The 26,274-nt window shown below is 37.9% G+C and overlaps 1 pseudogene and 1 gene segment (V, D, J or C); one reads left to right on the plus strand and one right to left on the minus strand.

Moving 5' to 3' along the window:
• LOC122116639 overlaps positions 1–26,274 on the plus strand; it is a 1,030,500-nt pseudogene that overhangs the window by 319,672 nt on the left and 684,554 nt on the right.
• Positions 12,281–25,226, minus strand: LOC122116824. The segment is given in 2 exon segments: positions 12,281–12,612; positions 25,158–25,226. Coding segments are annotated over 2 exon segments (381 nt in total).

The raw sequence follows: 26,274 nt of genomic DNA on the forward strand, positions 1-26,274 counted from the left end.
GATAGGAAGAGAAGGAAATGGAAGGGAAATGATAGTGGTTTATATTAAACTGTTTTTAATGAGATTTCTCCAGGAAGTTTATTTAGTTTTACATTGTATTTTAAAAGTGTTGAATAACATTTATCCATTTTAACTGTGCATAAACTGTAAGTAATTAAAACTGAGTATCCATTTTCATGTCCTTCTTAGCTTCTCCTTTAGGATCACACTCTCCTATGTGTGCCATTGGCCTGTAAAGGAATACATAGTAAGGAAAAGCAGAAGGCAATAGTACAGGAAAAAATAAATTTCTTTTTTTTTTGGGAGGGGGTCCAGTCGTGGGGCCTGAACTCTGTGCCTGGGCGCTGTCCTTCAGCTCTTCAGCTCAAGGCTAGTTTTGAGCCACAGCACCACTTCCAGCTTTTTTCTTTTTGCTTATGTGGTGCTGAGGAATTGAACCCAGGGCCTCAGACATGCAAGGCAAGCGCTCTACCACTGAGCCACCATCCCAGCCCCAAAAATAAATTTCTTCATACTACCAAGTGATATGCTATAACACTAGAGACCACAAATACTAAATCACAAGTGATCAGTCAAACTGCTCTAGTATTCTTGCCACAAATTCAGCCTCAATTGTTACACTTACACTGTACAAACAAAATAGAGAAACTGAGGATGAGGTTTCCAGTCAGCTCTCCAAGCATCAAGTCTCACTAAAGTCTCCCCTAAAAGTTTAGCCATAATTAAGATGCTGTGCCACCCCAGGAGACAGATACAAACCGGGCATCTCATGGCTTCTTACTAATTTGGACACATGAATTCTTTGACATTTTTCTCTGACACAGAACTAGGGAGTATGTCCTGCTTGTTCCACACTGAAGGGACAAGTTTACAGCTGGGCAACCCAAGCAGGCAATTTCTTATTCAAAACTGTAGCACTGGGACAGTCGTTGAGTCCAATGAGCAGACAGTATTGTGTTCTTTCGTGCCTAGAAACAATGCTGCAGATAGTCGGTTATTTTTTTTTAACTTGCTGCCACAGAAACTATCTGGGGACCCAGAGATCATGTTGAAATCCACAGAGAATAGTCTTGCATCTACAAAAGTCAATTAAAGTAATTGTTCCATAACTGTGTAGTAGGCACTGACTGGACCTTCAGGAAGTGGAAGCCAGTTCTCCATGGATAGCATGCAGGCGTTATGGAGTCAAGGTCCTTCCATCATCCCCATGGATTCTCCAATAATGAGAGGGGAGTGCACGGTTCTGCACAAACACTGTGAGACATATTGATGATTTTTCATCAGTTACTTATTTACTACCAAATTATTATGGTTGGGCTATTGTTTTTATTTCACACAACAGAATATATAATTTGGGTAGGGAGAATGGGAGAAATATGAGGGAGAGGGTAACAATGCTTAACAAGAAATGTACACACTACCTTACGTATGTAACTGTAAGCCCTCTGTAGATCACGTTGACAATAAAATTAAATTAAAAAAAAAAACACAAAACAAGAAGAGTGGGGATTTTCCAAGGCAAAGGGAACCTCTAAAAATTACCAACCTTACTCCCAGTGTTTTGTTGACAAGTTTCACAGAAGTACAAGTTAATGCTGCTTTTGGAAATTTCCTGTCTAATAGATGGAATCCGTAAATGCTCATCCTGGAGGATAAAAACTCCATCACTGACAAATTACACATGAGCAGCAGTGGGGCTACAGAGCATACCTTCACACCTTGGTTTCACTTGTGCAGAAGTCTCTGAATGTCTTAATTCAGGTCTTTCAGAATGATAGTTAAGCTCTCTCATTGATAGTATAATAATCTACATCTTAAATCAATATGTTTGTGGACCACAGGTGAAATTAGTCACAAACCCACAAATCCTGGCATAGACCCCCCCCACACACAGGATAAAATAATGATCCGATCACTAGTTTAAATATTTTTTTTAATCTATGTACTTTTATTTTGATGTTTAAATCCACATTGATACCATAATTTGCAATCCTTAAGACTACTAACCCATACCATTTTTTTCTTCAGCCTTGAGCTGAAGAACTAAGGGACAGTGACCAGACCCAGGTTCAAGGCCCACAACCAACCAAAAAAAAAAAAAAAAAGAAAGAAAGAAGAAATTGAAACATTTATACTTCCAAGACAATGTAAAGAAAATAAAAAGAGAAGCCACTGACTGGAATATTGAACTATTATAACATATTTAGAAAATATTATGAATATGTATTATGAATGTGTATTTCAAATTAATTAGTTAACAGTTGGGACACTGATAGCCATCACCTACAAACCAGGAAGAGTCACAGGTGAGACCATCACATCTGGACCTTGTAGAGGTGATGGCTAGAGGAGTACAGTCTGAAAGCCGCAACCTCAAGCCTAAAGAGGGAAGCCATTATTGTATTCTTCTTGTCCCATCAATTCAAGCAAATAGTATATACCAGATTAGAAGAGGAGGCCTTCAACTATGGGACTATCTAAATAAATTTAAATAAAACTGAATGAAGTCGTAAAGTAGTAGAGACAGAGATAGATATTTTATTGATTAATGGCCTTTATAATAAAAAATCAAGGAAAAATCCATGAAGGACAAATTTTGGGAATGCAAGAAGGACCTATCATGTGCTTTGCCCAGGGCATTGGAATATGGTCATGAGTATGGAAGATTGGAGCAAGATCAAGAATTGCCTTTATTAATATTATTTAGAATATTAACTAGGTCCATTCTGGTCTTTGATTTCTTCTTGGAGTTGGAAATCACATGTGAGGTATAAGCCAGGGACTTTGCTACATGAATTGACCTCTGCTTTGGAGATTGATCTTTTTTTTTTGGTCTTTGACTCAGAGAATGTGGAAAAATCTATTTTAACCTGCCACATCAAATTTGTCAAGAAGACCATAGGAGGAGGTGGGTAGTAGAAAATACAGAACAGGAAAGAGAAGTGAATTCGCTTGTGCATGAAGCAAACACCGCAGCAGGCCTAGTTCCCCTATTAACCATCTTCAGGAGCAGCTGAGGCAGTCTCATTGAGCGCATTAGTCAGGTTTCTTGCAGCAGAGTGCATCACTGTGTAAGGTAAAGTATTATCCTGCTGACAGAAATAATATACAGCATCCTCAGACATATCATTCATTGTCAGGGTAAAATCTGTCCCATACCCACCACCACTGAATCAGCATGGGTCCCTAGAAACAGCAGTAGTAGTATATTTAATGATGAGGTTGGCAGCTTCTCCTGGCTTCTGTTGGTACCAATGCATGTCATAATCGATGTCTGTGCTGGCTTTGCAGTGGATGGTGGCTTTGTGTCCTGCAGCTGTAGACGGGAACTGTGGAGACTGTGTGAATATTGTTTCTTCTGTTTGATTATGGATAGAAATAAGGAGGACAAGTCAAGTGCATCATATTTTCAGAAGATGAAGAATATCAATCCCTTTTGAAAATGTACTATTTGGTGAAGATTCTGAGCACTTAATTCCATAAAGAAGAGAAACTGTTTCTCTCATGAAAGATCTAGAGGAGAAAAGCTGAGAATCAGAGCCGGTGACCACATCACCTTGGACTTGAACTTCATGTGCAAGTTAACTTCTCAATTAGCTCGGCACCATGTTTTATATGCCTTCATATATTTCATTACATACAGGAGAATATGCAAATATCATGGTACATGGTATAGCATAGGAAGGAAGTGTTGACATGGCATATCATGCATAAGTGTTGATATCATGCATAAGCTTAAAATGTTTCATTCCCATTCAAAGAGACCTCGGATTATTCCTATGTTTATGTTTATTTTTAATTTTACTGTCAAGGTGATGTACAGAGGTGATACAGTTACATAAGTAAGGTGGTAAGTACATTTCTTGTCTAACTTGTTACCCCTAAGTAACTTTTTTTGAATATTTTTTATTTTCTTGTAAATAGTAGTAAAGGGAGTTGCCATTCAACACAAGTTTATAACCACAGTGCCTCTTAATCAATGTTGCCCCTTTTAACATTCTTACCTACCCCTTCCACCCTAACTCTTTCCTTATTTTTCATACTTTAGCATATAATGAATTGTTTTGCCATTTAACAAAGAAGTTTATGTTTACAATGCATCTCAATCTGTGTCATCCCTTCAACATCTTCACCCACTTTGACCCACCCTTTCCCCTATTTTTTTCTAGATGCATTCTTGCCTACATTCTATTCTCTTGCCTATCATTCTTCTACTCTTCTCTTTTTGCCCCTTCCTCTCTCAAATCCCCATTTCCTGGTGCTTTTAATGGGAATAGAATGCCTATCAGTAAGAGGTGAATTGTATAGTTCAATATCTGACAACCTGCATTGATACCCATAGAAATGTAATATGCACAGCAGAGTAGAGCTTATAACAAAATATTACAGTGCATGCATCTTCTCTTTGTCTACCAATACAAATGTATTAGAATATGGACAGGCATTACTAACATTTCAATGTACCTTTTTCACAAAGTCTCTGTAAGAAGGATTTTTTCTCAGTGGACCTCTGTGTATCTATGCTAATAGCTAGAACACCTCAAATGTCAGTGACCTGGGGGAAGTGTTTAGATCACTGAAGGTGCTGCCTTTGGGATGGTTAAAGGAGTAAGTCAGATCTCTTAAGAGTCAATTGCTATGATGTGAAGACCACCAAATATTCAGCCTCTTCAACATGTGGCTTTCTAATAACACACCATGTCCTGGTACAGACAAGACAGTTCTCACCTGAGAACAGACAAGTAAGGACACTGCACCTAGGACTTTCTAACTCTAAAAGTGTAGATTAAACAAAACTGTTCTTTGTACAGTGCTCAGGTACTTTGTTTTAACAACTGGGAATGAGCTAATGAAGGTATGTGTATGTGTGTGTGCATATGCATGTATATGCAGATGCACATCTATGTGTGTTTAACGTGTGTGTTATATAGACATGTTTTTAAAAGGGGCTAATAGAGAAGTAAGGAGAATCACTTACCCTTGATACTCATCCTGTAAACACGGCCAGTCCTCATGCTGGAATGCAGGGCCTAGGCACTTTGCTTGCAGTATGTGTACTCAAGACTAGTGCTCTACCACTTGAGTCAGAACTCTACTTCCAGATCTTTTTGGTTAATTAGAAATAAGAGTTTTCCTTTCCTGTCTGGGCTGGCTTTCAACCACAATCTTCAAATCTCGGTCTCCTGAGTAGCTATAGTTACAGTTGTGCGCCCTGGCTTGATCAAGGCTTCTTAGACCTAACATGGAACACACTTGTTACCTTGCTGAACTGAATATTCACATTCAGTAGATCTGAGATGGTTTATAATTTTGCCTTTGTCAAATGGTCTTCATGATGTTGATGATGTTGAATTCTGTACAAACTCTGAAGAGAAAGAAATAATATTATATCCCTACTTGGTTGAGTTTGCTTTTTATATTGTTAAGAAAGAATTTGGTTTGTTTGTGAAGAGATTCTTACATATTTCATGCAAAAATTTCATTTTCCATTGACCTGTGACTTAATGAAATTTTCTTGCTTTACTTGCTATATGCTGATGATACTTAGAATCAGTGTGGAAATGTTCTTGGCTAAGGAAATCCTGATGAAATCCTTGAGTTTTGGGTCATATGACCACAAAGAGTGGCCAACTCTCAAGTTCTATCAAGTTTCTACAGGAAGTGTATTTCCCAGAACACTTTTCCCTCTCTGGTTTCCTGTGGATACTAAATGAGGGCTTCAGATAGGATTGTAAGCCCTAAGATGACTCAGTCATATCCATCCACAGATATACAGGAGGAAATAGTTCAGAGCTGTAGGCAACTGAGGACTTCAGACATTTTTACATATTTTATATGCATTAGATATGTTTTATATTTTTTATTGTACAAATACAGTACAGAGGGTTACAGTTACATGAATAAGGTAATGAGTACATTTCCTATCCAGCATTGTTACCTCCTCCTTTGTTTTGCTCCTACCATCCTTTCCCTCCCCACCTTCCCAGCTCCTCCCTCCCCCCCCCAAGTTGTTCACTTTCAACATAGTGTCTTGCACATCTCATTGTTACAATGGGTCAACCTGTATATTATATATTTTTATATATTTTATATGTCTATGATTTTTCTGTTAACATATTAATGTGTATATCTGACTATCAGTAAGTTCATATATGTAAGCCCATTTCTAATTCCTCTGATATTTATTGATGTTCATGGGTCAGTTGCAAATTAATTGTTTTTCTCCAGAGTTGGGTAGACTCAACTGCAGTACTTTTATTTATATAATCTCATATTTGTCTCTGTATTCTATCAATTTATAATTATTTTACAAATACTTTAGTTATGTAATCAGTTCTCATAAAAATTCATCTTCTTTGTGTATACATATTTCATATAAAACCAGTCATCATCTCAACAATAATAAAGTGTAACAAACTCCTCTAAATCTAGGGGCTCGTAACACAAATCATTTATGTTAGTGCAAAGAAAATTCACAATTGCACTGATGTGTCCAATCCATGAAGGGCTCAGCTTCTTCATTTTGTTGCAGGTCCCTGGTCTTGTCTCCATTGTGTGGATTTGTTTGATCTGGAATAGAGACATAAGAGGAAATGACCACTTAGAATTATATACATTCTGTTGTGGTCAAGCTATTGTCAAAAATTTATGGCCAAATATATCTATAACAGGACCATGAATTTTAAAATATTTGTTCTCAAGCTGAGAATGTGGCTCAGTGGTAGAGCGCTTGCCTTGCATGCTCAAGGCCCTGGGTTCGATTCGTCAGCACCACATAAGCAAAAAGGAAAGAGCCGGAAGTGGCACTGTGGCTCAAGTGGTAGAGCGCTACCATTGAGCTGAAGAGCTGAGGGACAGCACCCAGGCCCAGAGTTCAGGCCCCACGACCGGACCCAAAAAAATAAATAAATAAATAAAATAAAATATTTGTACTTATAGCTTATCAAATTACTAATAAACATTTATTCCCTTACACTTTCAAAGGACTGGATCATATAACTGATAAATGATCATGAATTTGCAGTTTGGTATCTAATAACAAAAATTAGTTATTGTTAAATAGACAAAGATGTAGTTGTGTTGCTCACTGCTGAATCACAAGTGGGTCAAGGAAGAGATTAAAAAGGAAATTCAAATGTTCATGCTATTCAACAAAAATGAGCACACAAATTACCAGCTCCTCTGGGACACAGCAAAGGCAATACTCAGAAGCAAGTTTATAGCTCTGAGCTCCTACATCAACAAATTGCAGAGATCTGAAACCAACAATTTAATGAGACATCTGAACCTCCTTGAAAAAGAGGAGCAAGATAAACCCCAATCCAGTAGACAGAAAGAAATAATTGAAATTAATCAGAATTAAATGAATTAGAATCCAAAAAAACTATAGAAAGAATCAGCAAAACTAAGAGTTGGGTCTTTGAAAAAATTAGCCAAATTGACAGATCCTTAGCAAATCTTATCAGAAAAAGAAGAGAACACACCCAAATAAATATACTCAGAGATGAGAATGGAAACATCACCACAGAAAAAACCAAGATTCAGAACATTATAAAGGAATATTTCTCAAAACTTTATGCTAATAAGTTTGAGAACTTGGCAGAAATGGACCTTTTCCTAGCAAATATTGACATGCCAAAACTAAACCAAGATGAGTTAAACCAGCTTAACAGGCCCATATCAAGCATTGAAATAGAAAGAGCAATGAGACCTCCCATCTAAGAAAAGTCCAGGACCAGATGGTTTTACAGCGGAATTCTACAAGGACCTCATAGCAGAACTCACACCAATACTCCTCCAATTCTTCAATGAAATTGAAAGAGAAAGTTTACTACCAAAAAAATTCTATGAAACCATCATAACCCTCATCCCCAAATCAGGCAGGGACTCAACAAAGAAAGAGAACTAGAGACCCATTCCTTAGATGGTCATTGATGCAAAACTTCTCAACGAAATTTTGGCCAATCGACTTCAACAATTCATCCAAATAATCATACACCACAATCAAACAGGATTCATTTTAGGGATGCAAATCTGGTTCAATATATGCAAACCAATTAATATAATTAATCACATCAACAGGAGCAAGGATAAGAACCACATGGTTATCTCAATAGATCTAGAAAAAGAATTTGACAAGATCCAACATCCCTTTATGATGAAGGTTCTGGAAAAATTAGGAAACCATGGAACCTTCCTCAATACAATAAAGGCTGTATATGACAAACCTACAGAAAGCATTATACTTAATGGTGAAAAACTAAAGCTATTTCCTCTTAACTCTGGAACAAGACAAGGATGTCCACTCTCTCCACTGCTCTTCGATCTAGTATTAGAATGCCTAGCTACAGCAATAAGACAAGATGCAAAGATAAAGGGGATCCAAATAGGGAAAGAAGAAGTAAAAATCTCCCTCTTTGCAGATGACATGACCTTGTATTAAAAGAATCCCACAGACTCCACTCCCAAATTACTCAAGCTGATTCAAAACTTTGGCAAAGTAGCAGGGTATAAAATTAACCCCGTAAAATCAATGGCTTTTCTGTAAGCCAACAATGAGAAAAGTGGGGCTGAAATTAGGAAAGCAACTCCATTTGTAATAGCCTCACAAAAATAAAATACCTAGGAATTAACTTAACCAAAGAAGTGAAGGACCTCTATGATGAAAACTTAAAAAACTTGAAAAAGGAAATCAAAACAGAACTTAGAAAATGGCAAAACCTCCCATGCTCCTGGATTGGAAAGATTAACATCGTGAAAATGGCAATACTTCCCAAGGCTATCTACAAATTCAATGTGATACCTATCAGAATTCCAACCTCATTCTTCAAAGAAATAGAAGAGGCAATCCAAAAATTCATATGGAACAAGAAAAGACCCCGAATAGCAAAAACGCTCCTCAATGAAATAACGCTGCAGGAGAAATATCAATACCAAATTTCAAACTCTACTATAAATCCATAGTAATCAAAACAGCTTGGTACTGGCATAAGAAGAGACCTCAGGACCAATGGAATAGAATTGAAAACCCGAAATGAACCTAAAGACCTATAGCCATCTAATCTTCGATAAGGGAGCTAAAACAATAGAATGGAAGAAAGACAGCCTCTTCAGTAAATGTGCTGGCAAAATTGGTTAACTACTTGTAGAAATCTAAAGCTACATCTTTATATATCACCCTGCACCAGAATCAATTCCAAATGGATCGAAGACCTTGGAGTCAAAGCAGACACTCTGAAAACATTACAGGATGTAATAGGAGAAACCCTAGGTCTCCTTGGCTCAGGCCGAAATTTTCTTAATAGACACCCAGAAACACAAAAAATCAAAGAAAGGTTGGAAAAATGGGATTGCATGAAGTTGCACAGCTTCTGCATGCCAAAGGACAAGATCAATAGAAAGCCTACGGATTGGGAGATCTTCAATAGCCATACAACAAATAAGGGTCTCATGTCTAAAATATACTTGGAACTCAAAAAATTAAATCCCCCAAAAACAAATCCTCAAAGAAACAACTTCCCAATATATAAGTGGGCCAAAGACTTAACGAGAAACTTCTCTGAAGAAGAAAAAAGGATAGCCAATAGACAGATGAAGAAAAGCTCAACCTCCTTAGCCATAAAAGAAATGCAAATCAAAATAACATTGAGATACCACCTCACCCCAGTTAGAATGGCAAAAATAAAGAACTCTAATAACAACAGATGCTGGAGGGGATGTGGACAGAAGGGAACCTTACTTCATTGTTGGTGGGAGTGTAAACTTGTTCAACCGCTTTGGAAAGTAGTATGGAGGCTCCTCAAAAGACTCCACATAGAGCTCCCCTATGACCCAGCAATGCCACTTTTGGGCATTTACCCAAATGTTTACAAACAAGACCCTACTAAAGCTACCAGCACAACTATGTTTATTGCAGCATTATTTACCATAGCTAAGATATGGAACCAACCCAGATGCCCCTCAGTAGATGAATGGATCAAGAAAATGTGGTATATATACACAATGGAATTCTATGCCTCCATCAGAAAGAATGGCATTGCCCCATTTGTTAAGAAATGGAAAGACTTGGAAAAAATTATATTAAGTAAAATAAGCCAAGCCCAAAGAAACATAGGTCCCATGGTTTCCCTTATTTGCAATATCTAGTATATGTATGAGTCAAGCAGAAAAGATCAGATAAGGTTAAGTTTGTTTTTTCTTTCATGCATTTGTTTCAAATGCATTTATAAGATTATTTCTTTGTTGCTTTGTATGTCCCTCCCCCACAGTATAACCTCTGCTTTCACTGTATTTGATGTTGCTATAATTTGTGGAGGGGAAGGGGAAAAACAAGTCGTTTAAATAAGGATACAAGTGGACCCATTGCAACAATGAGAAGTACAAGTTGTCAAGTCAAAAACGAACTTTACAACTTTGGTGGGGGGGGGGGGAGGGTTGGGTAGGGGGAGGGGGAGGCTGGGAAGGGATGGGAAAGGTAAACAAAGGAGGAGGCTAACATGCTTGATAAGAAATGTACTCACTATCTTGCCCATGTAATTGTAACCCCTCTGTACAGTATTTTCACAATAAAAAAAGATGTAGTTGTGTTGCTACCATTTTTTTGTTAAAAGGTCTTGGTTGAGGTCAAAATCCCCTAAAGCTTGTATTCCAAAACATCCCATGGAAACCTGTTAACTTGTTGAAATACAGATCATCATTCCTTGAAGAAAGGTGGATGAGCTATTTTGCATTTGTTACCAGTGCTCAGGGAGGATGAGGATATTTCTGGTTTCAGGAAAAGAATGAGTAGAAATGCTTAATTATATATATTTAGGTAAACACATATTCCTCCATTATATTCTGTATGTGTGTTTACCTGTGTATGTACTTTTCTAGAAAGGTATTCCACTAACTGTCAAATGTTGATTAAAAATATTTAATGTAATTTCTCATTTTGTAATTACCTTTATTACAATGAATTTGTGTTGATATAATAGTAGACATAATAATAACATCTGGAAATGATTCCACATGAGCTCCAGTCACAACTCTTAAATGGGAAGTAATAACAACAGCTGACTTGGCAATCACACAGTAATAGCACTGTGTTGGAGGCCCCGTTATAAAAAATTTTTCTTTTCTGATGACTCACAGACTTGTGAGAGACAATGAGGAGCCTAGGTGAGAGTTAGAAATCTAATGGGTACTTCTGAGTAGAGAGGAGAACTGAGATTCAACTATGACATTTCTGGCTGGTCTTCCAAAAATGCTACAATTGTAGATAAACATTGCTTTAATTGTTCCTGTTAAGATGTTTCCATAAGTAACTTAAAGCTATTCCATCAGTTCATATACATTCCAGACCTATACTTCTCCTAGGAATGATACCTTGATTAACTTAGAGCATTTCCAAATTCATGCCACTTTTTCCCAGATGGACTGGAGACCATCATGGTGAAACAATTTATAGCATCTGAAGCAGATGCACACTGGACACTGGTGGAGACTTGAGAATTCCCCAAGTCCTAGCTTGTGAGATGTCATAGTCCCAGGTGTCTAAGGTGATAGAAGTAGATCCAAGACACACAAGATTAATGCTGTCTTCTTGACATAGTTTTTTATATAAAGACATAGGAGATGAACAGAAGAATATAGCACCCTTGAAAATGTGCTCACTCTTAGACTTCTGGGACCTATGAACCATATTACAGGGTTTAACCACACACCATTCTCTTAAGTAGAGCCAGAGCCCCAGGACATAGAAGGCAGAGATTACTGTGCATTGTGCAGTTTCGTATCTTCCCCAGGTTGATCCCGCCAAGTGATATTGATCAAAATCTGGTGATGGCTTCATGATCAGGCAAGGTTTGATGAACACACAGAGCAGAAGCTAGAAAAGGCACAATTGGACTTCCAGGTTCTGAACAGAAAGCCTGGCAAAAGTTTTAAGCTAGCGTGTGCTGAAAAGAAGTATTATATGTTTCATCACAGAGAGAACAATAATCACAGCAGACATTTGATTTTTAGATTACTGGTTGGCTAATATATTACTGAAGAGAAAATTACATTTTTTCAATAAATACCTAATGGTTTATCTGGTCTTTATATTCAGGTAATTATTTTCCTGGTTGTTATAGATTGCATTTTGTTGTATTGTCATATACTCTTCAACTATACTCAGAATTACTCTTATCTTTAACTCACTATCTTCCTCCTAGGCAGACTCACAGAATCTGCTGTGCTGCTTCCCAGACCAGCCAGCCATGAGGGCAGCTCACCCAGCCAGATGGGAGGTTTTTGTTCAAGGCTGTATCACTGTGGGAGGAACATGTGCATGTTGAAAACAGTAATAAATTCCAACATCCTCAGCTTCCACACTGCTGATTGTCAGTGTGAAATCTGTGCCTGACCCACTGCCACTGAATCTGTCTGGGACCCCAGAGTCTCGTTTGGAAACCAAATAAATCAGGCGATGTGGAGACTGGCCTGGCTTCTGCAAGTACCAGTGCAAATAGTAGTTTCCATCGCTATACTGCAGACTTTGACTAGACTTGCAGGAGATGGAGGCTGGCTCTCCCAGGGTGACAGGCAAGGACCTTGGAGTCTGGTTCATCAAAACATCTCCACTGGATCCTGAAATTAGAATAAGGCAGAGTGCAAGATTATATATAAACATAGAAAGCTATGCATGCATTATTTTATTTAGATATATGTTTCCTCTTAATTATATTCATGATTTTATTTTTAATTTCAAATACTGTCAAAAGAAATATTCTTGAAGCACAAAAGTGTCTCTAAGAGTCAATAACAGTATTCCCACCTAGCAAAGTCTTCACTCAAGCACAGGTTCTAGCCCTTCCTGGACTGTTCCTCACTCTCTCAGACCTAAACCTCATTGCCCTACCACCAACATCTAACACATGGATAAATTACCACTGGTCCATGAGAGCTCACCCTCCCACCCTCTCTGATTCCTCACTTCTCTTTGCCCTTACCAGGGATCCAGAGGATTAACAGCCACAGTAACTGAGACAAGGACTTCATTTTTAAGAGTGAAATGTGGAATATAGACAGGTCAAGGCAAGTTCAGAGCTGAGCCTTTATTAGAAAGGAAGAGCCTCCTTATGGAGCAATATGCAAATAGCCAGGTGGATGCAACAGTGTAAGAAAAGAAAAAAGAACAGTTTCTATTGGTCATCCTTCTTTCCTCTTCAGAGAAGGTTCTCTTTTATGTCTTTAGCCCACTTATTTATTGGGCAGTTGTTTCTATGAGAATTTTTTTTGGGGGGATTTAATTTTTTGAGTTCCAGGTATATTTTAGATATGAGACCCTTGTCCATTGTATGGCTAGTGAAGATCTTCTCCCAATCCGTGGGCTTTCTATTGATCTTGCTAGCTATGTCCTTTGCCATGCAGAAGCTCTGCAATTTCGTGCAGTCCTATTTGTCCAAACTTTCTTTGATTTGTTGTGTTTCGGGGTCTCTTTTAAGAAAATTTTGGCCTGTACCCAGGAGACCTAGGGTTTCTCTGATTCCATCCCATAATGTTTCAGAGTGTTTCCTTCGACTTCCAGGTGTTTGATCCATTAGGAGTTGATGCAGGTGCAGTGTGATATATAAGGATCTAGCTTTAGTTTTCTACAAGTGATTATCCAAGTTTGCCAGCACCATTTACTGAAGAGGCAAGAAATCTAATAACAACAGATGCTGGAGGGGATGTGGACATAAGGGAACCTTAATGCACTCTTGGTGGGAGTGTAAACTTTTCAACAACTTTGGAAAGTAGTATGGAGGTTCCTCAAAAGATTCCACATAGAGCTCCCCTATGACTCAGCAATCCCACTTTTGGGCATTTACCCAAATGATCACAAACAAGACCGTACTAAACTACCAGCACAACTATGTTTAAGCATTATTTACAATAGCAAAGATATGCAACCATCCCAGATGCCCCTCAGTAGATGAATGAATCAAGAAAATGTGTTTATATAAACAATGGAATTCTATGCATCCATCAGAAAGAATGACATTGCCCCATTTGTTAGGAAATAGAAATACTTGGAAAAAGTTATATTAGGTGAAGTAAGCCATGCTCAAAGAAAGATAGGTCCCGTGGTTTCCTTTATTTGCAATTACTGGTACATGTTTGAGAGAAGCAGAAATGGTCAGACTAGATTATGTTAGGTGAAATGAATCCCAAGATACAGATTCAATTTTTTTTCTTGTAATTGTTTCTAACATACTTATAAGATGATTTCTTTGTTGCTTTGTATGTCCCTTCCCCACGGTATAACTTCTGTTTACACTGTATTTGATGTTGATATAATTTGTGGAGGGGAAGAAAAAAATATATTGTTTAAATAGGGATACAGCAAAAATCAAGACGTTATGGTGAAAAACGAACTTTACAACTTTGGTGGGTGAGGGGCGGGGCTGAGGGGCTTTGGGGGGACTGGGAGGTGTGTTTAGATGGGAAGGGATAGGAAGGTGAAACAAAGGAGGAGGAAACAATGCTTGATAAGAAATGTACTAATTATCTTGTGATGTAATTGTAACCCCTCTGTAGGATATTTTCACAAAAAAAGCCTCCATGGATATATATATATATATATATATATATATATATATATATATATATATATGATCAATTAAAATTATGGTTTACTTCTTTTGTTTTTTGCTTTTTATTTTTTATCTCCTTTCTGGCTGTTTTTTTTTTTCTGTACACTTTGTCTTGTATATAAATTTTGTTTTGTTTTATTTTGAAGAGAGTAAGGGATGCCATAGGAATAGTGGGACAAATGGTCAATAAATGCAGCAGTAATACTTACTAGACACTGTTGAAAATGAACTACACAACTTTTGGGGCAGGGATCAGGAGGAAGAAAATGGAGAAAATGGGGGAAGGGGTGACACTGTTAAAAAATTAATGTACTTATTACCTGTCTTATGTATCTGTAATCACTTTGTACATCACCTCCACAATAGCAATAAGAAGTGAAAAATTATAAGAGAGTAGTTTATTTTGAAAAGATCAAGCAAAAAAAAATAGATCCAAACCTTCCAAAATGGAGGTACTAAATCTTTATTATTTTGTCTTTATGTTTTTTAAGTTAATAACAAATTCATGATTCCATTCGACTTCCAAAAGTGGTCTGACAATGGCATTGAGAAATAACAATAATTAATGTGATATTCAGCATGAAAAAGAGATTAATTTTCTGATTGTTAGGTTACAATGTTGGAGGTATTGTTGAGACATGAGTAGAAATAAATTGTTATAAAGATCTAATTTCCTGGGGCTGGGAAGGTGGCTCAGTGGTAGAGCGCTTGCCTTGTATGCATGAGGCCCTGGGTTCGATTCCTCAGCACCACATAAGCAAAAAGGAAAAAGCCGGAAGTGGCACTATGGCTCAAGTGGTAGAGCACTAACCTTGAGCTAAAGAGCTGAGGGACAACGCCCAGGCCCAGTGTTCAGGTCCAACGACCAGACTCCCCCCCCCCAAAAAAAATAAAAAGATCTAATTTCCTGAAGAAAAAAGTTGACTACACAAAAATAATAAATGTTTAAGGTGGTGAACTAACTTGTTATTTAACTCCTTTAGATCATTGCACAATGTGTGCAAATACAAAAATTATATTGTACTTCAAATTAGATTATACTGTGCTAGTCAGTAATTGTTTTAAAAAATTTTAATGACTTTATCATATAATATTATTTTTCAAAAATCTTTTTCACAAGCTATATTGTATTAGCCTTGCATCTTCTATATACTTGTCTGTAATTTGGGGAGGGGAAGGGGAAAAACAAAATGCTTAAGTAGGGATACAGGTTGACCCATTGTAACAGTGAGATATACAAAACACTATGTTAAAAACAAACTTTACAACTTTGGTGGGGGTGGGGGAAGAGTATTTGTGGAGATGGCAGGGAAGGGATGGTAGTGGAAAAACAAAGGAGGAGGCAACAATGGTAGATAGGAAATGTGCTCATTAAATTGCTCATGTAATGGTATCCCCTCTGTACAGTATTTTTACAATGAAAAACATGCAAAAATCTGCTTCGACCTACAGAAAAGTGTTTCCTCTTTATTGGGTGACTGCAAATTTTTAACACAATCTGAGCTATACGTGAGTACAGATGCATATTCCTTGTAAGTCATAATAGGCCTTGTGTGTGCTACTTGGGATGAGCAGAAAAACAGATAGTTAGAGTGTGAAGATGCCTCCATGACCTTTTCCCCAATATTTTCCCATAATCTCAAAAGTCTGGCTGCATCTGAGAAGCTCTGTCAGCAGGTGGAGTCACCAGGAAGAGCAGCTGGGGCAGCCCAGCCTCTCACTTCTGCTTCTCTGTGAAGTTTGTTATGACTTGTATTACTGTGGAAGGGGAACTACAACTCTGTTGACAGTAATAAAAAATGAAAATAAAAATAAAAAGGTAGTAACATCTTCAGGCAGTGGGCTGCTGATGCTGAGAGTGAACTGTGCCACTGAACCTTGATAGTATCCCAGACTGCATACTGGCTGCATAAAGGATCAGGACCTTTGGAGATTTCCCTGGTTTCTACTGGTGACAAAGTAAGCAACTGCTAATGCCCTGACTGGCCCTGCAAGTGATGGTAGCTATGTCTTCCAGAAATGTAGATAGGGGTGTTGCTTGTGTCAACCTGATATCACATCTGGCACCTGACAATGGATATACAGAAAACATTATCTGTTTAGTTAATTCTACTATCTAAATATTTACATGAAGAGCCAAGCAGCTCTGTGAACACAGGATGAGAAATCCTTGGTATTATCCTTCTTTACCTGGAACCAGAGCATCAAGAGGAAGGGCCCTCATGTCTATTCTGTGTGCTGACTAAAACCTCCTGCACAGGTTGTGAGCAGCATATGAAGAAGTGGACTGTGCTATGGGCACATGCAAATCAGCAGGGCTGGGCAGGGCTAGGTAGAGTTGCAGGCTGGCAGATCTCAGTGACAAAGAACAAACCTAAAGACCCCACATTTCCACTTTGTTTCTAGAGCATGTGTTTGCCTCTGGTGAGGAAAAAACAGATGTGTGTCCTGTGAGCTGAATAATAATCTAATGAACATTATCTAAAATTTGCTAGTTTTTTTCTTAAAGTAAGTTTCTTAGAGATAAACATTTCCAAGGCAAGTTAATTTTATAATTCCTCTGTTTCTGGTATCAGTGGATTTTATGACACACAATTCCTAGAATATGATTAATAAGGATCATTATTACGCAGACTCAAGTGTTATAAAAGTGATAATGCATATGGAGATAGCAAGAGAGTCAAGAAAATGCATAGGTAGGGCTGGGAAGGTGGCTCAGTGGTAGAGCACTTGCCTTGCATGCCTGATGCCCTAGGTTTGATTCCTCAGCACCACATAAGCAAAATGGAAAAAGCCAGAAGTGGTGCTGTGGCTCAAGTGGTAGAGCACTAGCCTTGAGCTGAAGAGCTGAGGGACAGCGCCCAGGCCCAGAGTTCAGGCCCCACGTCCGGACCCAAAAACAAAAAAAGAAAAAAGAAAATGCATAGGTAGATATAAGAATCTGGGTGGAAGTGTCAGCCTTGTAAAGTGATTACAATTTACAAAATGAAGTATGGAATATTCAGCAACCTGTACATTAGGAAACATGACACACACACTCCCCCCGTAATTATAGTCCCAGTTGCCATGAGTGTTATGAAAGCATGGCAGAATGCTCCCCAGCTTCAAACTCCTTTTTACAAGGAGGCAGCATCACCCATGTTTACCTAGAGTTTCTAAAGTCAGGGATCAGTTTTTTTTTCTCTTTGTGGGGTTTTATTTCCCACTAGTGGCAATGTCATGATATAACACCTGGCAAGATTTTCATTTGAAGCTCTGGTTTTGTTTTATTATGTTAAATGTTTATCTCAACAGAGATATGCAAGACAGTCTCAGTAATTTTATATGCAAAATTATGCCATTTTATTTATATTACATTTAGATTAAAGCAAACAAGTTTTTCTTGATGTCTCCTGATTCCAGCTTAAGTAACTATCAGTGCCCTGACTGTTCCTAAAAGTGATGACTCTGTCTCCTAAAGATGCAGACAAGGATAGAGAGTGGGTCAGCTGGATGTCACATCTAACACCTGGCATTGACAACATTTAAAAACAACCTATAATTATGCATTACTTAGAGAACTTCCTTGAAGCAGTGTTGGTTACAATGAGCTGGGTGAAGCTATGCATTTTCTTTCCTTACATGTGAGACAGAGCAGCAGGAGACTCAGGACCTGAGCAGATGTCTTCCTGACCATGCTGTATGCTGATTGGGAGGATTGATTTCTGCATAGGTGTGAGCTGCCTTACAAGAAGTGCTCCAGGCAGGGGGCTGTGCTCTGGGCATGGGCAAATCAGGGTCTGGGAGGGAGGAGCACAGCTGCAAGGCTAATTGACTTTAGTATCTCAGCACAGACCTGTATTCTTCAAGGTGCCCTAGACATGACCCAGGGTAGCACAGCTGTGCTTGCAGAAGATGTTTTTCCATGGAGTCCAGAGAACCAACTGAATTCATATCCTATAAATAGTGTAAATTGTGATTTAATTGTTGTTCATGACAAGCTTTTCCTGCTAATTTTTTATATAAGCCAATCTTTTCAGTTAAAAATAGATCCAGAAATGTATAATTCATTACTTTGATTAAATTTCCTATTTAAATTGTTTCTATAAACTTTTTAATTGGTAACTATGAACACAATTATACCTTTGCCCAGAGATGGAACAAAATTTAAAACACATGAAAGCTAGCAAGCTAGATAGTTATTCAGCTAACAAGGTAGATGGATGATGGATGGATGGATAGATAGTGAAATAGACAGCTAGATAGATTAAAATATGATTATAGAAACCTAATTATTTTAAATTGAATAACAATGAAAACTATAATAATATAGTTTGTGAGCTATAGTGTCATGATCTGCAATTCACAATTTACCCAGTGTATATCTGCTATCAACTCCATATAAATGACTTGCTGTCTTCCACTCCTGAATGTGCCTTCCCACCACCAAGGTCTAGGACAGTTAACATCAGATATTTGCTCTGTTAGCCTAGAAGCCTCCTCTCTCATGGTTTGGCCTGCTTTGTCCCTAGGCAACACTAGGCCTGTGGAGTACAGGCAATAAATGATTAGCCCCAGCCCCCTTTCCCCAAGAAAGCGATCCTTCTGAATAGATATAACCGTAGAAGGCAGCAAAATCTCCTAGACCTCATAGGTTCTATGGTCTCCGGAGAACACTTTTTTGCTAGGTTTTTATCTAAGCAAATCTTACAGGAAAAGACAGCTCCAGATGTGTATAAGTAATTATTTTTTTTATCAGATACCCTGACACATTAGCTTGTTTTCTTTTATTAACAAACTTTATTTAGTGATCATGAATAGAATTACCCAATTACCCAGAGATAGAATGAGACTTAAGACTGAACATAGATAGAGAGATAGAAAAATGATGAGAGAGAAACCTGAGCTATTTCAATGAATGATGAAGACATGTGTGAAAATATACTTTGTGAACTATATTGTTATGTTCTGCAAAGTACAGACTACCTGTGTATCTGCTGTCACTTCCGCATAAGCCATTTGTTACCCTCCACTCCTGAATGCACTTTTTCATAACCAGGATTTAGGACAGTTTACATCAGACTTTGGCTCTCTGTATTCTGAAAGGACATAGATTCATGAACAGCTTTGTGATCATTCCACGTGTCTGAGCTAGAAGTCTCCTACACCTTTGGATGTCATTCATGTTTCTGTCCTTTCAAAATGTTCCCATTCAGAAACTGGGATATTCTTTATCCTACAAACTGAAGTCTACTCAATAACTCTGCTCTATAAACATGTGCATTACTATGTTACCCATCTCTTTTAGTGTCAAACTAAAGAAATCTTTAGTGACTAAACTACTGTCTGGGCTTGTAACCCAGACAAGCAGAAACCCAAAACCTTATTTGAAATAAATGATCTTAAGCAAAAAGATCTGGATATGTAGCAGCAATAAAAGAGTCCTTGTGAAGTCTTGAGTTCAATCCTCAGTAGCACAAAAAAAAATCACATAAAGAAAGACCAGCATCTTAAACTAATGCCATACATTTTCACATGCAGAATTCCCTGGTGCTGACAGGACTTCTCTCTGGCTGCCCTGCAGAACATTAAGATGATCCCCATATCATATCTGAGCTAAGGCTGAAGAACCATGAGCACTCAGATCACAATGTTATGATGTCATTTATAAATGTGAAAATTTCCCAACCCAGTGACTACTCAAGCTGTAGAAGTGCATGCATCATTATGGTACTGGCAAGTATTAAGTGTATCATTTTTTCTTTGAGGACAGTAACTACACACATTTCCAATTTAATTGTCTGTTAATACACTACTAACATTTCGATGTGCCTTTTCCACAAGGTCTGTGTAACAAGGATTTTTCTCAGTGGACCTTTGAATGTCTATGCTAAGAGGTAGAAGACCCCAAATGTCAGTGACTTGGGGAAAGTGCTTAGGTCACTGAAGGTGCTGCCTTTGGGAGGGTTAAAGGAGTAAGTCAGATCTCTTAAGAGTCAATTGCTATGATGTGAAGACTGTTCAACATATGGCTTTCTAATAACACACCATGTCCTGATACAGACATGACAGCCCTCACCTGAGAACAGACAAATAAGGACACTGCACCTAGGATTTTCTAAATCTAAAAGTGTGGATTAAACAAAACTGTTCTTTGTACAGTGCTCAGGTACTTCGTTATAAACTGGGAATGAGCTAATGAAGGTGTGTGTATGTGTGTGTGCATATGCATATATATGCAGATGCACATCTATATGTGTTTAACATGTAGGTTAAATAGACATGTTCTTACCCTTGATACTCATCCTGTAAACACAGCTGATTTTTTTTCTGCCAGTCCTCATGCTGAAATTCAGGGCCTAGGCCCTTTTCTTGCACTATGTGTACTCAAGACTAGTGCTCTACCACTTGAATCAGAGCTCTACTTCCAGATTTTGGTTAATTAGAAATAAATCTTCCTTTTCTGTCTGGGTTGGCTTTGAACCACAATCTTCAAATCCCATTGTCCTGAGTAGCTGTAGTTACATTTGTGAGTCACCTGGCTCTGGCTTGCACAAGGTTTGTTAAACCTAACAAGGAACACTTGTTATTTGCTGAAATGAATATTCACATTCAGTAGATCCGAGATGGTTTATAATTTTTCCTTTGTCACATGGTCTTCATGATGTTGATGATGTTGAATTCTGTACACACCCTGAAGAGAAATACTACATCCCTATTTAGTTGTTTTCTTTTTATATTGTTAAGAAAGAATTTGGTTTGCTTGTGAAGAGATTCTTACATATTTCATGCAAATATGTCATTTTCCACTGACCTGAGACTTAATGAAACTTCCATGCTTTGCTTGCAATATGCTGATGATACTTAGAATCAATGTGGAAATGTTCTTGGCTAATGAAATCCTGATCAAATCTTTGAGATTTGGGTCATCTGACCATAAATGGTGGCCAGCTCTCAACTTCTATTACACGGTTTCTACAGGAAGTGTATTTCCCAGAACCCTTTTCCCTCTCTGTTTTCCTGTGGATATACTAAATGAGGGCCTCACATAGGATTCTGGGCCCTAAGATGACTCAGTCATATCCATCCATAGATATATAGGAGGAAATAGTTCAGAGCTGTAGGCAACTGAGGACTTCATACATTTTTACATATTTTATATGTATTAGATATGTTTTATATTTTTTATTGTACAAATACTGTACAGAGGGTTCCACTTACATGAATAAGGTAATGAGTACATTTCCTTTCTAGCATTGTTACCTCCTCCTTTGTTTTTCTCCTACCATCCATTCACTCCCCACCTCCCCAGCTCCTCCCTCCCCCACCAAGTTGTTCACTTTCAACATAGTGTCTTGCACATCTCATTGTTACAATGGGTCAACCTGTATTTTATATGTTTTTACATATTTTATATGTCTATGATTTTTCTGTTAACGTATTAATGTGTATATCTGACTATCAGTAAGTTCATATATATAAGCCCATTTCTAATTCCTCTGATATTTATTGATGTTCATTGGTCAATTGCAAATTAATTGTTTTTTTTTTCCAGAAGGTTCTTTGGTAGACTTCAACTGCATTACTTTTATTTACATAATCTCATATATGTCTCTGTATTCTATCACTTTATATTTATTTTACAAATATTTATATTATGTAATCAGTTCTCAGAAAAATGCATGTTCTCTATGTGTTCATGTTTCATATATAACCAGTCATTTTTTCAACAATAATAAAGTGTAACAAACTCCTCTAAATCTAGGGTTTGTAACACAAATCCTTTACATTAGTGCGAAGACAAATTTAAAATTGCCCTGATATGCCCAATCCAGGCAGTGCTCAGCTTCTTCATTTTGTTGCAGGTCCCTGGTCTTGTCTCCATTGTGTGGATTTGTTTCATCTGAAACAGAGAGGTAAGAGAAAATGACCACTTAGGGTTATATACATGCTGCTGTGGTCAAGCTATTGTCACAAATTTATGCCCAAATATCCCCAGAACAGGACCATGAATTTTAAAATATTTGTCTTTATAGCTTATCGAATTACTAATAAACATTCATTCCATTACAATTTAAAAGGACTGGATCATATAACTAAAAAATAATAACAAATTTGCAGTTTGGCATCCAAGAACAAATATTAGTTTTTGTTAATTAGAGAAAGATGTAGTTGTGTTGCTACCATTTTTTTTTTAAAAGGTCTTTGTTGAGGTCAAAATCTCCTAAAGCTTGGATTCCAAAACATCCCAAGGAAACCTGTTATCTTCTTGAAATGCAGAGCATCATTCCTTGAAGAAAGGTGGATCAGCTATTTTGCATTTATAATCAGTGCTCATGGATGATGAGGATATTTCTGGTTTCAGGAAAAGAGTAGAAATGCTTAATTATATATATTTAGGTAAACAAATATTCCTCCATTACATTCAATATGTGTGCTTGCTTGTGTATGTGTTTTTCTAGAAAGGTATGCCACTAGCTGACATATGTTGGTTACAAATATTTAATGTAACTTCTCATTTTGTAATTACCATTATTACAATGAATTTCTGTTGATATGATTGTAGACGCAATAATAATATCTGGAAATGACTCCGTGAGTGCTCCATTTGCAGCTCTTAGATGGGAAGTAATGATAACAACTGACTTGTCAATCATATTGCAATAGCACTGTGTTGGAGGCCCCGTTATAATTGTTTTCTTTTCTGATGACGCACAGACTTGTGAGAGACAATGAGGAGCCTAGGTGAGAATTAGAAATCTGATGGGTACGTCTGTATACCCTGTTAAAATTCCTGAGCAGAGAGGAGAACTGAAATTCAACTCTGACATTTCTGTCTGGTCTTCCACAAAATGCTACAATTGTGGGTAAACATTGCATTAATTTTTTGTGATAAGATGATTCCATAAGTAACGTAAAGCTATTCCATTAGTTCCTATACAATCCAAACCTATACTTCTCCTATAAATGATACCTTGATGAACTCAGAGCTTTTTGAACTTCATGCCACTTTTTCCCAAATGGATTGGAGAGCATCATGGTGAAACAATTTATACCATCTGAAGCAGATGCACACTGGTCACTGGTGGAGACTTGAAAATTCCCCAAATCTAGCCTGTGAGATGTCATAATTCCTGGTGTCTAAGGTGATAGAAGTGGATACAAGACACACAAGGTTAATGCTGCCCTCTTGACATGGTTTTTTTATGTAAAGACATAGAGGTTGAACAGATGAAGAGAGCACCCATTGAAAAAGGGTTCGTCTCAGATTTCTGGGACCTATGAACCATACTACAGGGTTTCACCACATCACTCTCTTAAGTAGAGCCAGAGCCCCAGTACATAGAATACTGTTTTTTGTGCAATTTTGTATCTACCCCAGGTTGATTCAGCCAAGAGACACAGATCAAACTCTGATAATGGCTTGATGGTCAGGCAGGGTTTGATGAACACACAGAGCAGAAGCTAGAACAGGTACAACTGAGCTTCCAGGTTCTGAACAGAAAGCATGGCAAAAGTTGTAGGCTAGCATGAGCTGAAAGGAAGTATTATAAGTTTTATCACAGAGAGAATAATAATCACAGCAGACATTTGATTTTTAGATTACTGGTTGGCTATAATATTACTGAAGAGAGACTTGCATTTTTTCAATATATACTTCATGGTTTATATGGTCTTTATATTCAGGTAATTATTCTTCTGGTTGTTATAGATTGTATTTTGTTGTATTATCATATACTTTTCATCTCTACTCAGAGTCACTCTTATATTGAAGTCAATGTCTTCCTCCTAGGCAGACTCACACAAGCTGCTGGGCTGCTCCCCAGACCAGCCAGCCATGAGGGCAGCTCACCCAGCCAGATGGGAGGTTTTTGCTCAAGTCTGTATCACTGTGGGAGGAAGATACATACTTTGAAAACAGTAATAAACTCCAACATCCTCAGCTTCCACCCTGCAGATTGTCAGTGTGAAATCTGTGCTTGACCCACTGCCACTGAATCTGTCTGGGACCCCAGATCCTCGTTTGGAAACCAAATAGATTAGGCGATGTGGAGACTGGCCTGGCTTCTGTAGGAACCAATGCAAATAGGTGTTCCCATCACTATACAGAAGGCTCTGACTAGACCTGCAGGAGATGGAGGCTGGCTCTCCCAGGGTGACAAACAGGGAAAGTGGAGTCTGGGTCATCACAACATCTCCACTGGATCCTGAAATCAGAATAAGGTAGAGAGAGCAAGGTTATGTATAAACATAGAGAGCAATGCATGCATTACTTTTATTTAGATATATGGTTCCTCTTATTCATATTCATGATTTGATTTTTAATTTAACTTACTAAGTATTAAAAGTGATATTCTTGATGCAGAAAAGTGTATCTAGGAGTCAAGAGCAGTATTCCCACCTAGCAGAGTCTTCACTCAAGCACAGGTTCTAGCTCTTTCTGGAGTGTTCCTCACTCTCTCAGACCTTAAACCTCAATGCCCTACCATGAACATCTAACACATGGATAAATTACCACTAGTCCATGAGAGCTCACCCTCCCAGGCTCTCTGATTCCTCACCTCCCTTTGCCCTTACCAGGGATCCAGAGCATTAACAACCACAGGAGCTGAGACAAGGACTTCATTTTTTAGGAGTGAAATGAGGAGTCCAGACAGGTCAAGGCACGTTCAGAGCTGAGCCTTTATTTCAGTCTTAGAAAGGAAGGTCCTCCTTAGGGAGCAATATGCAAATAGCCAGGTGGATGTAATAGTGTAAGAAAATATAAAAGGAAGGGTGTCTATTGGCCATCCTACTTTCCTCTTCAGAGACGGTTCTCTTTAAGTCTTTAGCACACTTTTGTAGTGGACAGTTGTGTCTTTGAGGATTTGTTTTGGGGGGAGTTAATTTTTTTAGTTCTAAATTTATTTTAGATATGAGACCCTTGTTGTTGTATCTATTGATCTTGCTAGCTATGTCCTTTGCCATGCAGAAGCTCTGCAATTTCTTGCAGTCCCGTTTGCCAAACTTTCTTTGATTTGTTGTGTTTCTGGGTCTCTTTTAAGAAAATTTTGGCCTGTACCCAGGAGACCTAGGGTTCCTCTGAATCCAACCTGTAATGTTTTCAGAGTGTCTGCTTTGACTTCTATGTATTTGATCCATTTGGAGTTGATCCTGGTGCAGGGTGATATATAAGGATCTAGATTTAGTTTTCTACAAGTGGTTAACAAATTTTCCCAGCACCATTTACTGAAGAGGCAAGAACTCTAATATCAACAGATGATGGAGGGAATGAGGACAGAAAGGAACCTTACTGCACTGTTGGTGGGAGTATAATCTTGTTCAACCACTTTGGACAGCAGTATGGAGGTTTCTCAAAAGACTCCACATAGAGCTCCCCTATTACCCAGCATTCCCACATTTGGGCCTTTACCTAAATGATCAAAAACAGAACCATACTAAAGCTAACAGCTCAACTATGTTTATTGCAGCTTTATTTACCATAGCTAAGATTTGGAACCAACCCAGATGCCCTCAAAAGATGAATGGATCAAGAAAATATGGTATATATACACAATGGAATTCTATGCCTCCATCAGAAAATGACATTGCCCTATTTATTAGGAAATGGAAAGACTTGCAAAAAATTATACTAAGTGAAGTAAGCCAGGCCCAAAGAAACATAGGTCCCATGGTTTCCATTATTTTCAATTAC

This window comes from Dipodomys spectabilis, unplaced genomic scaffold (assembly GCF_019054845.1).
Source record: "Dipodomys spectabilis isolate Male_0828 unplaced genomic scaffold, ASM1905484v1 ptg000137l, whole genome shotgun sequence".
NCBI lineage: Eukaryota > Metazoa > Chordata > Mammalia > Rodentia > Heteromyidae > Dipodomys > Dipodomys spectabilis.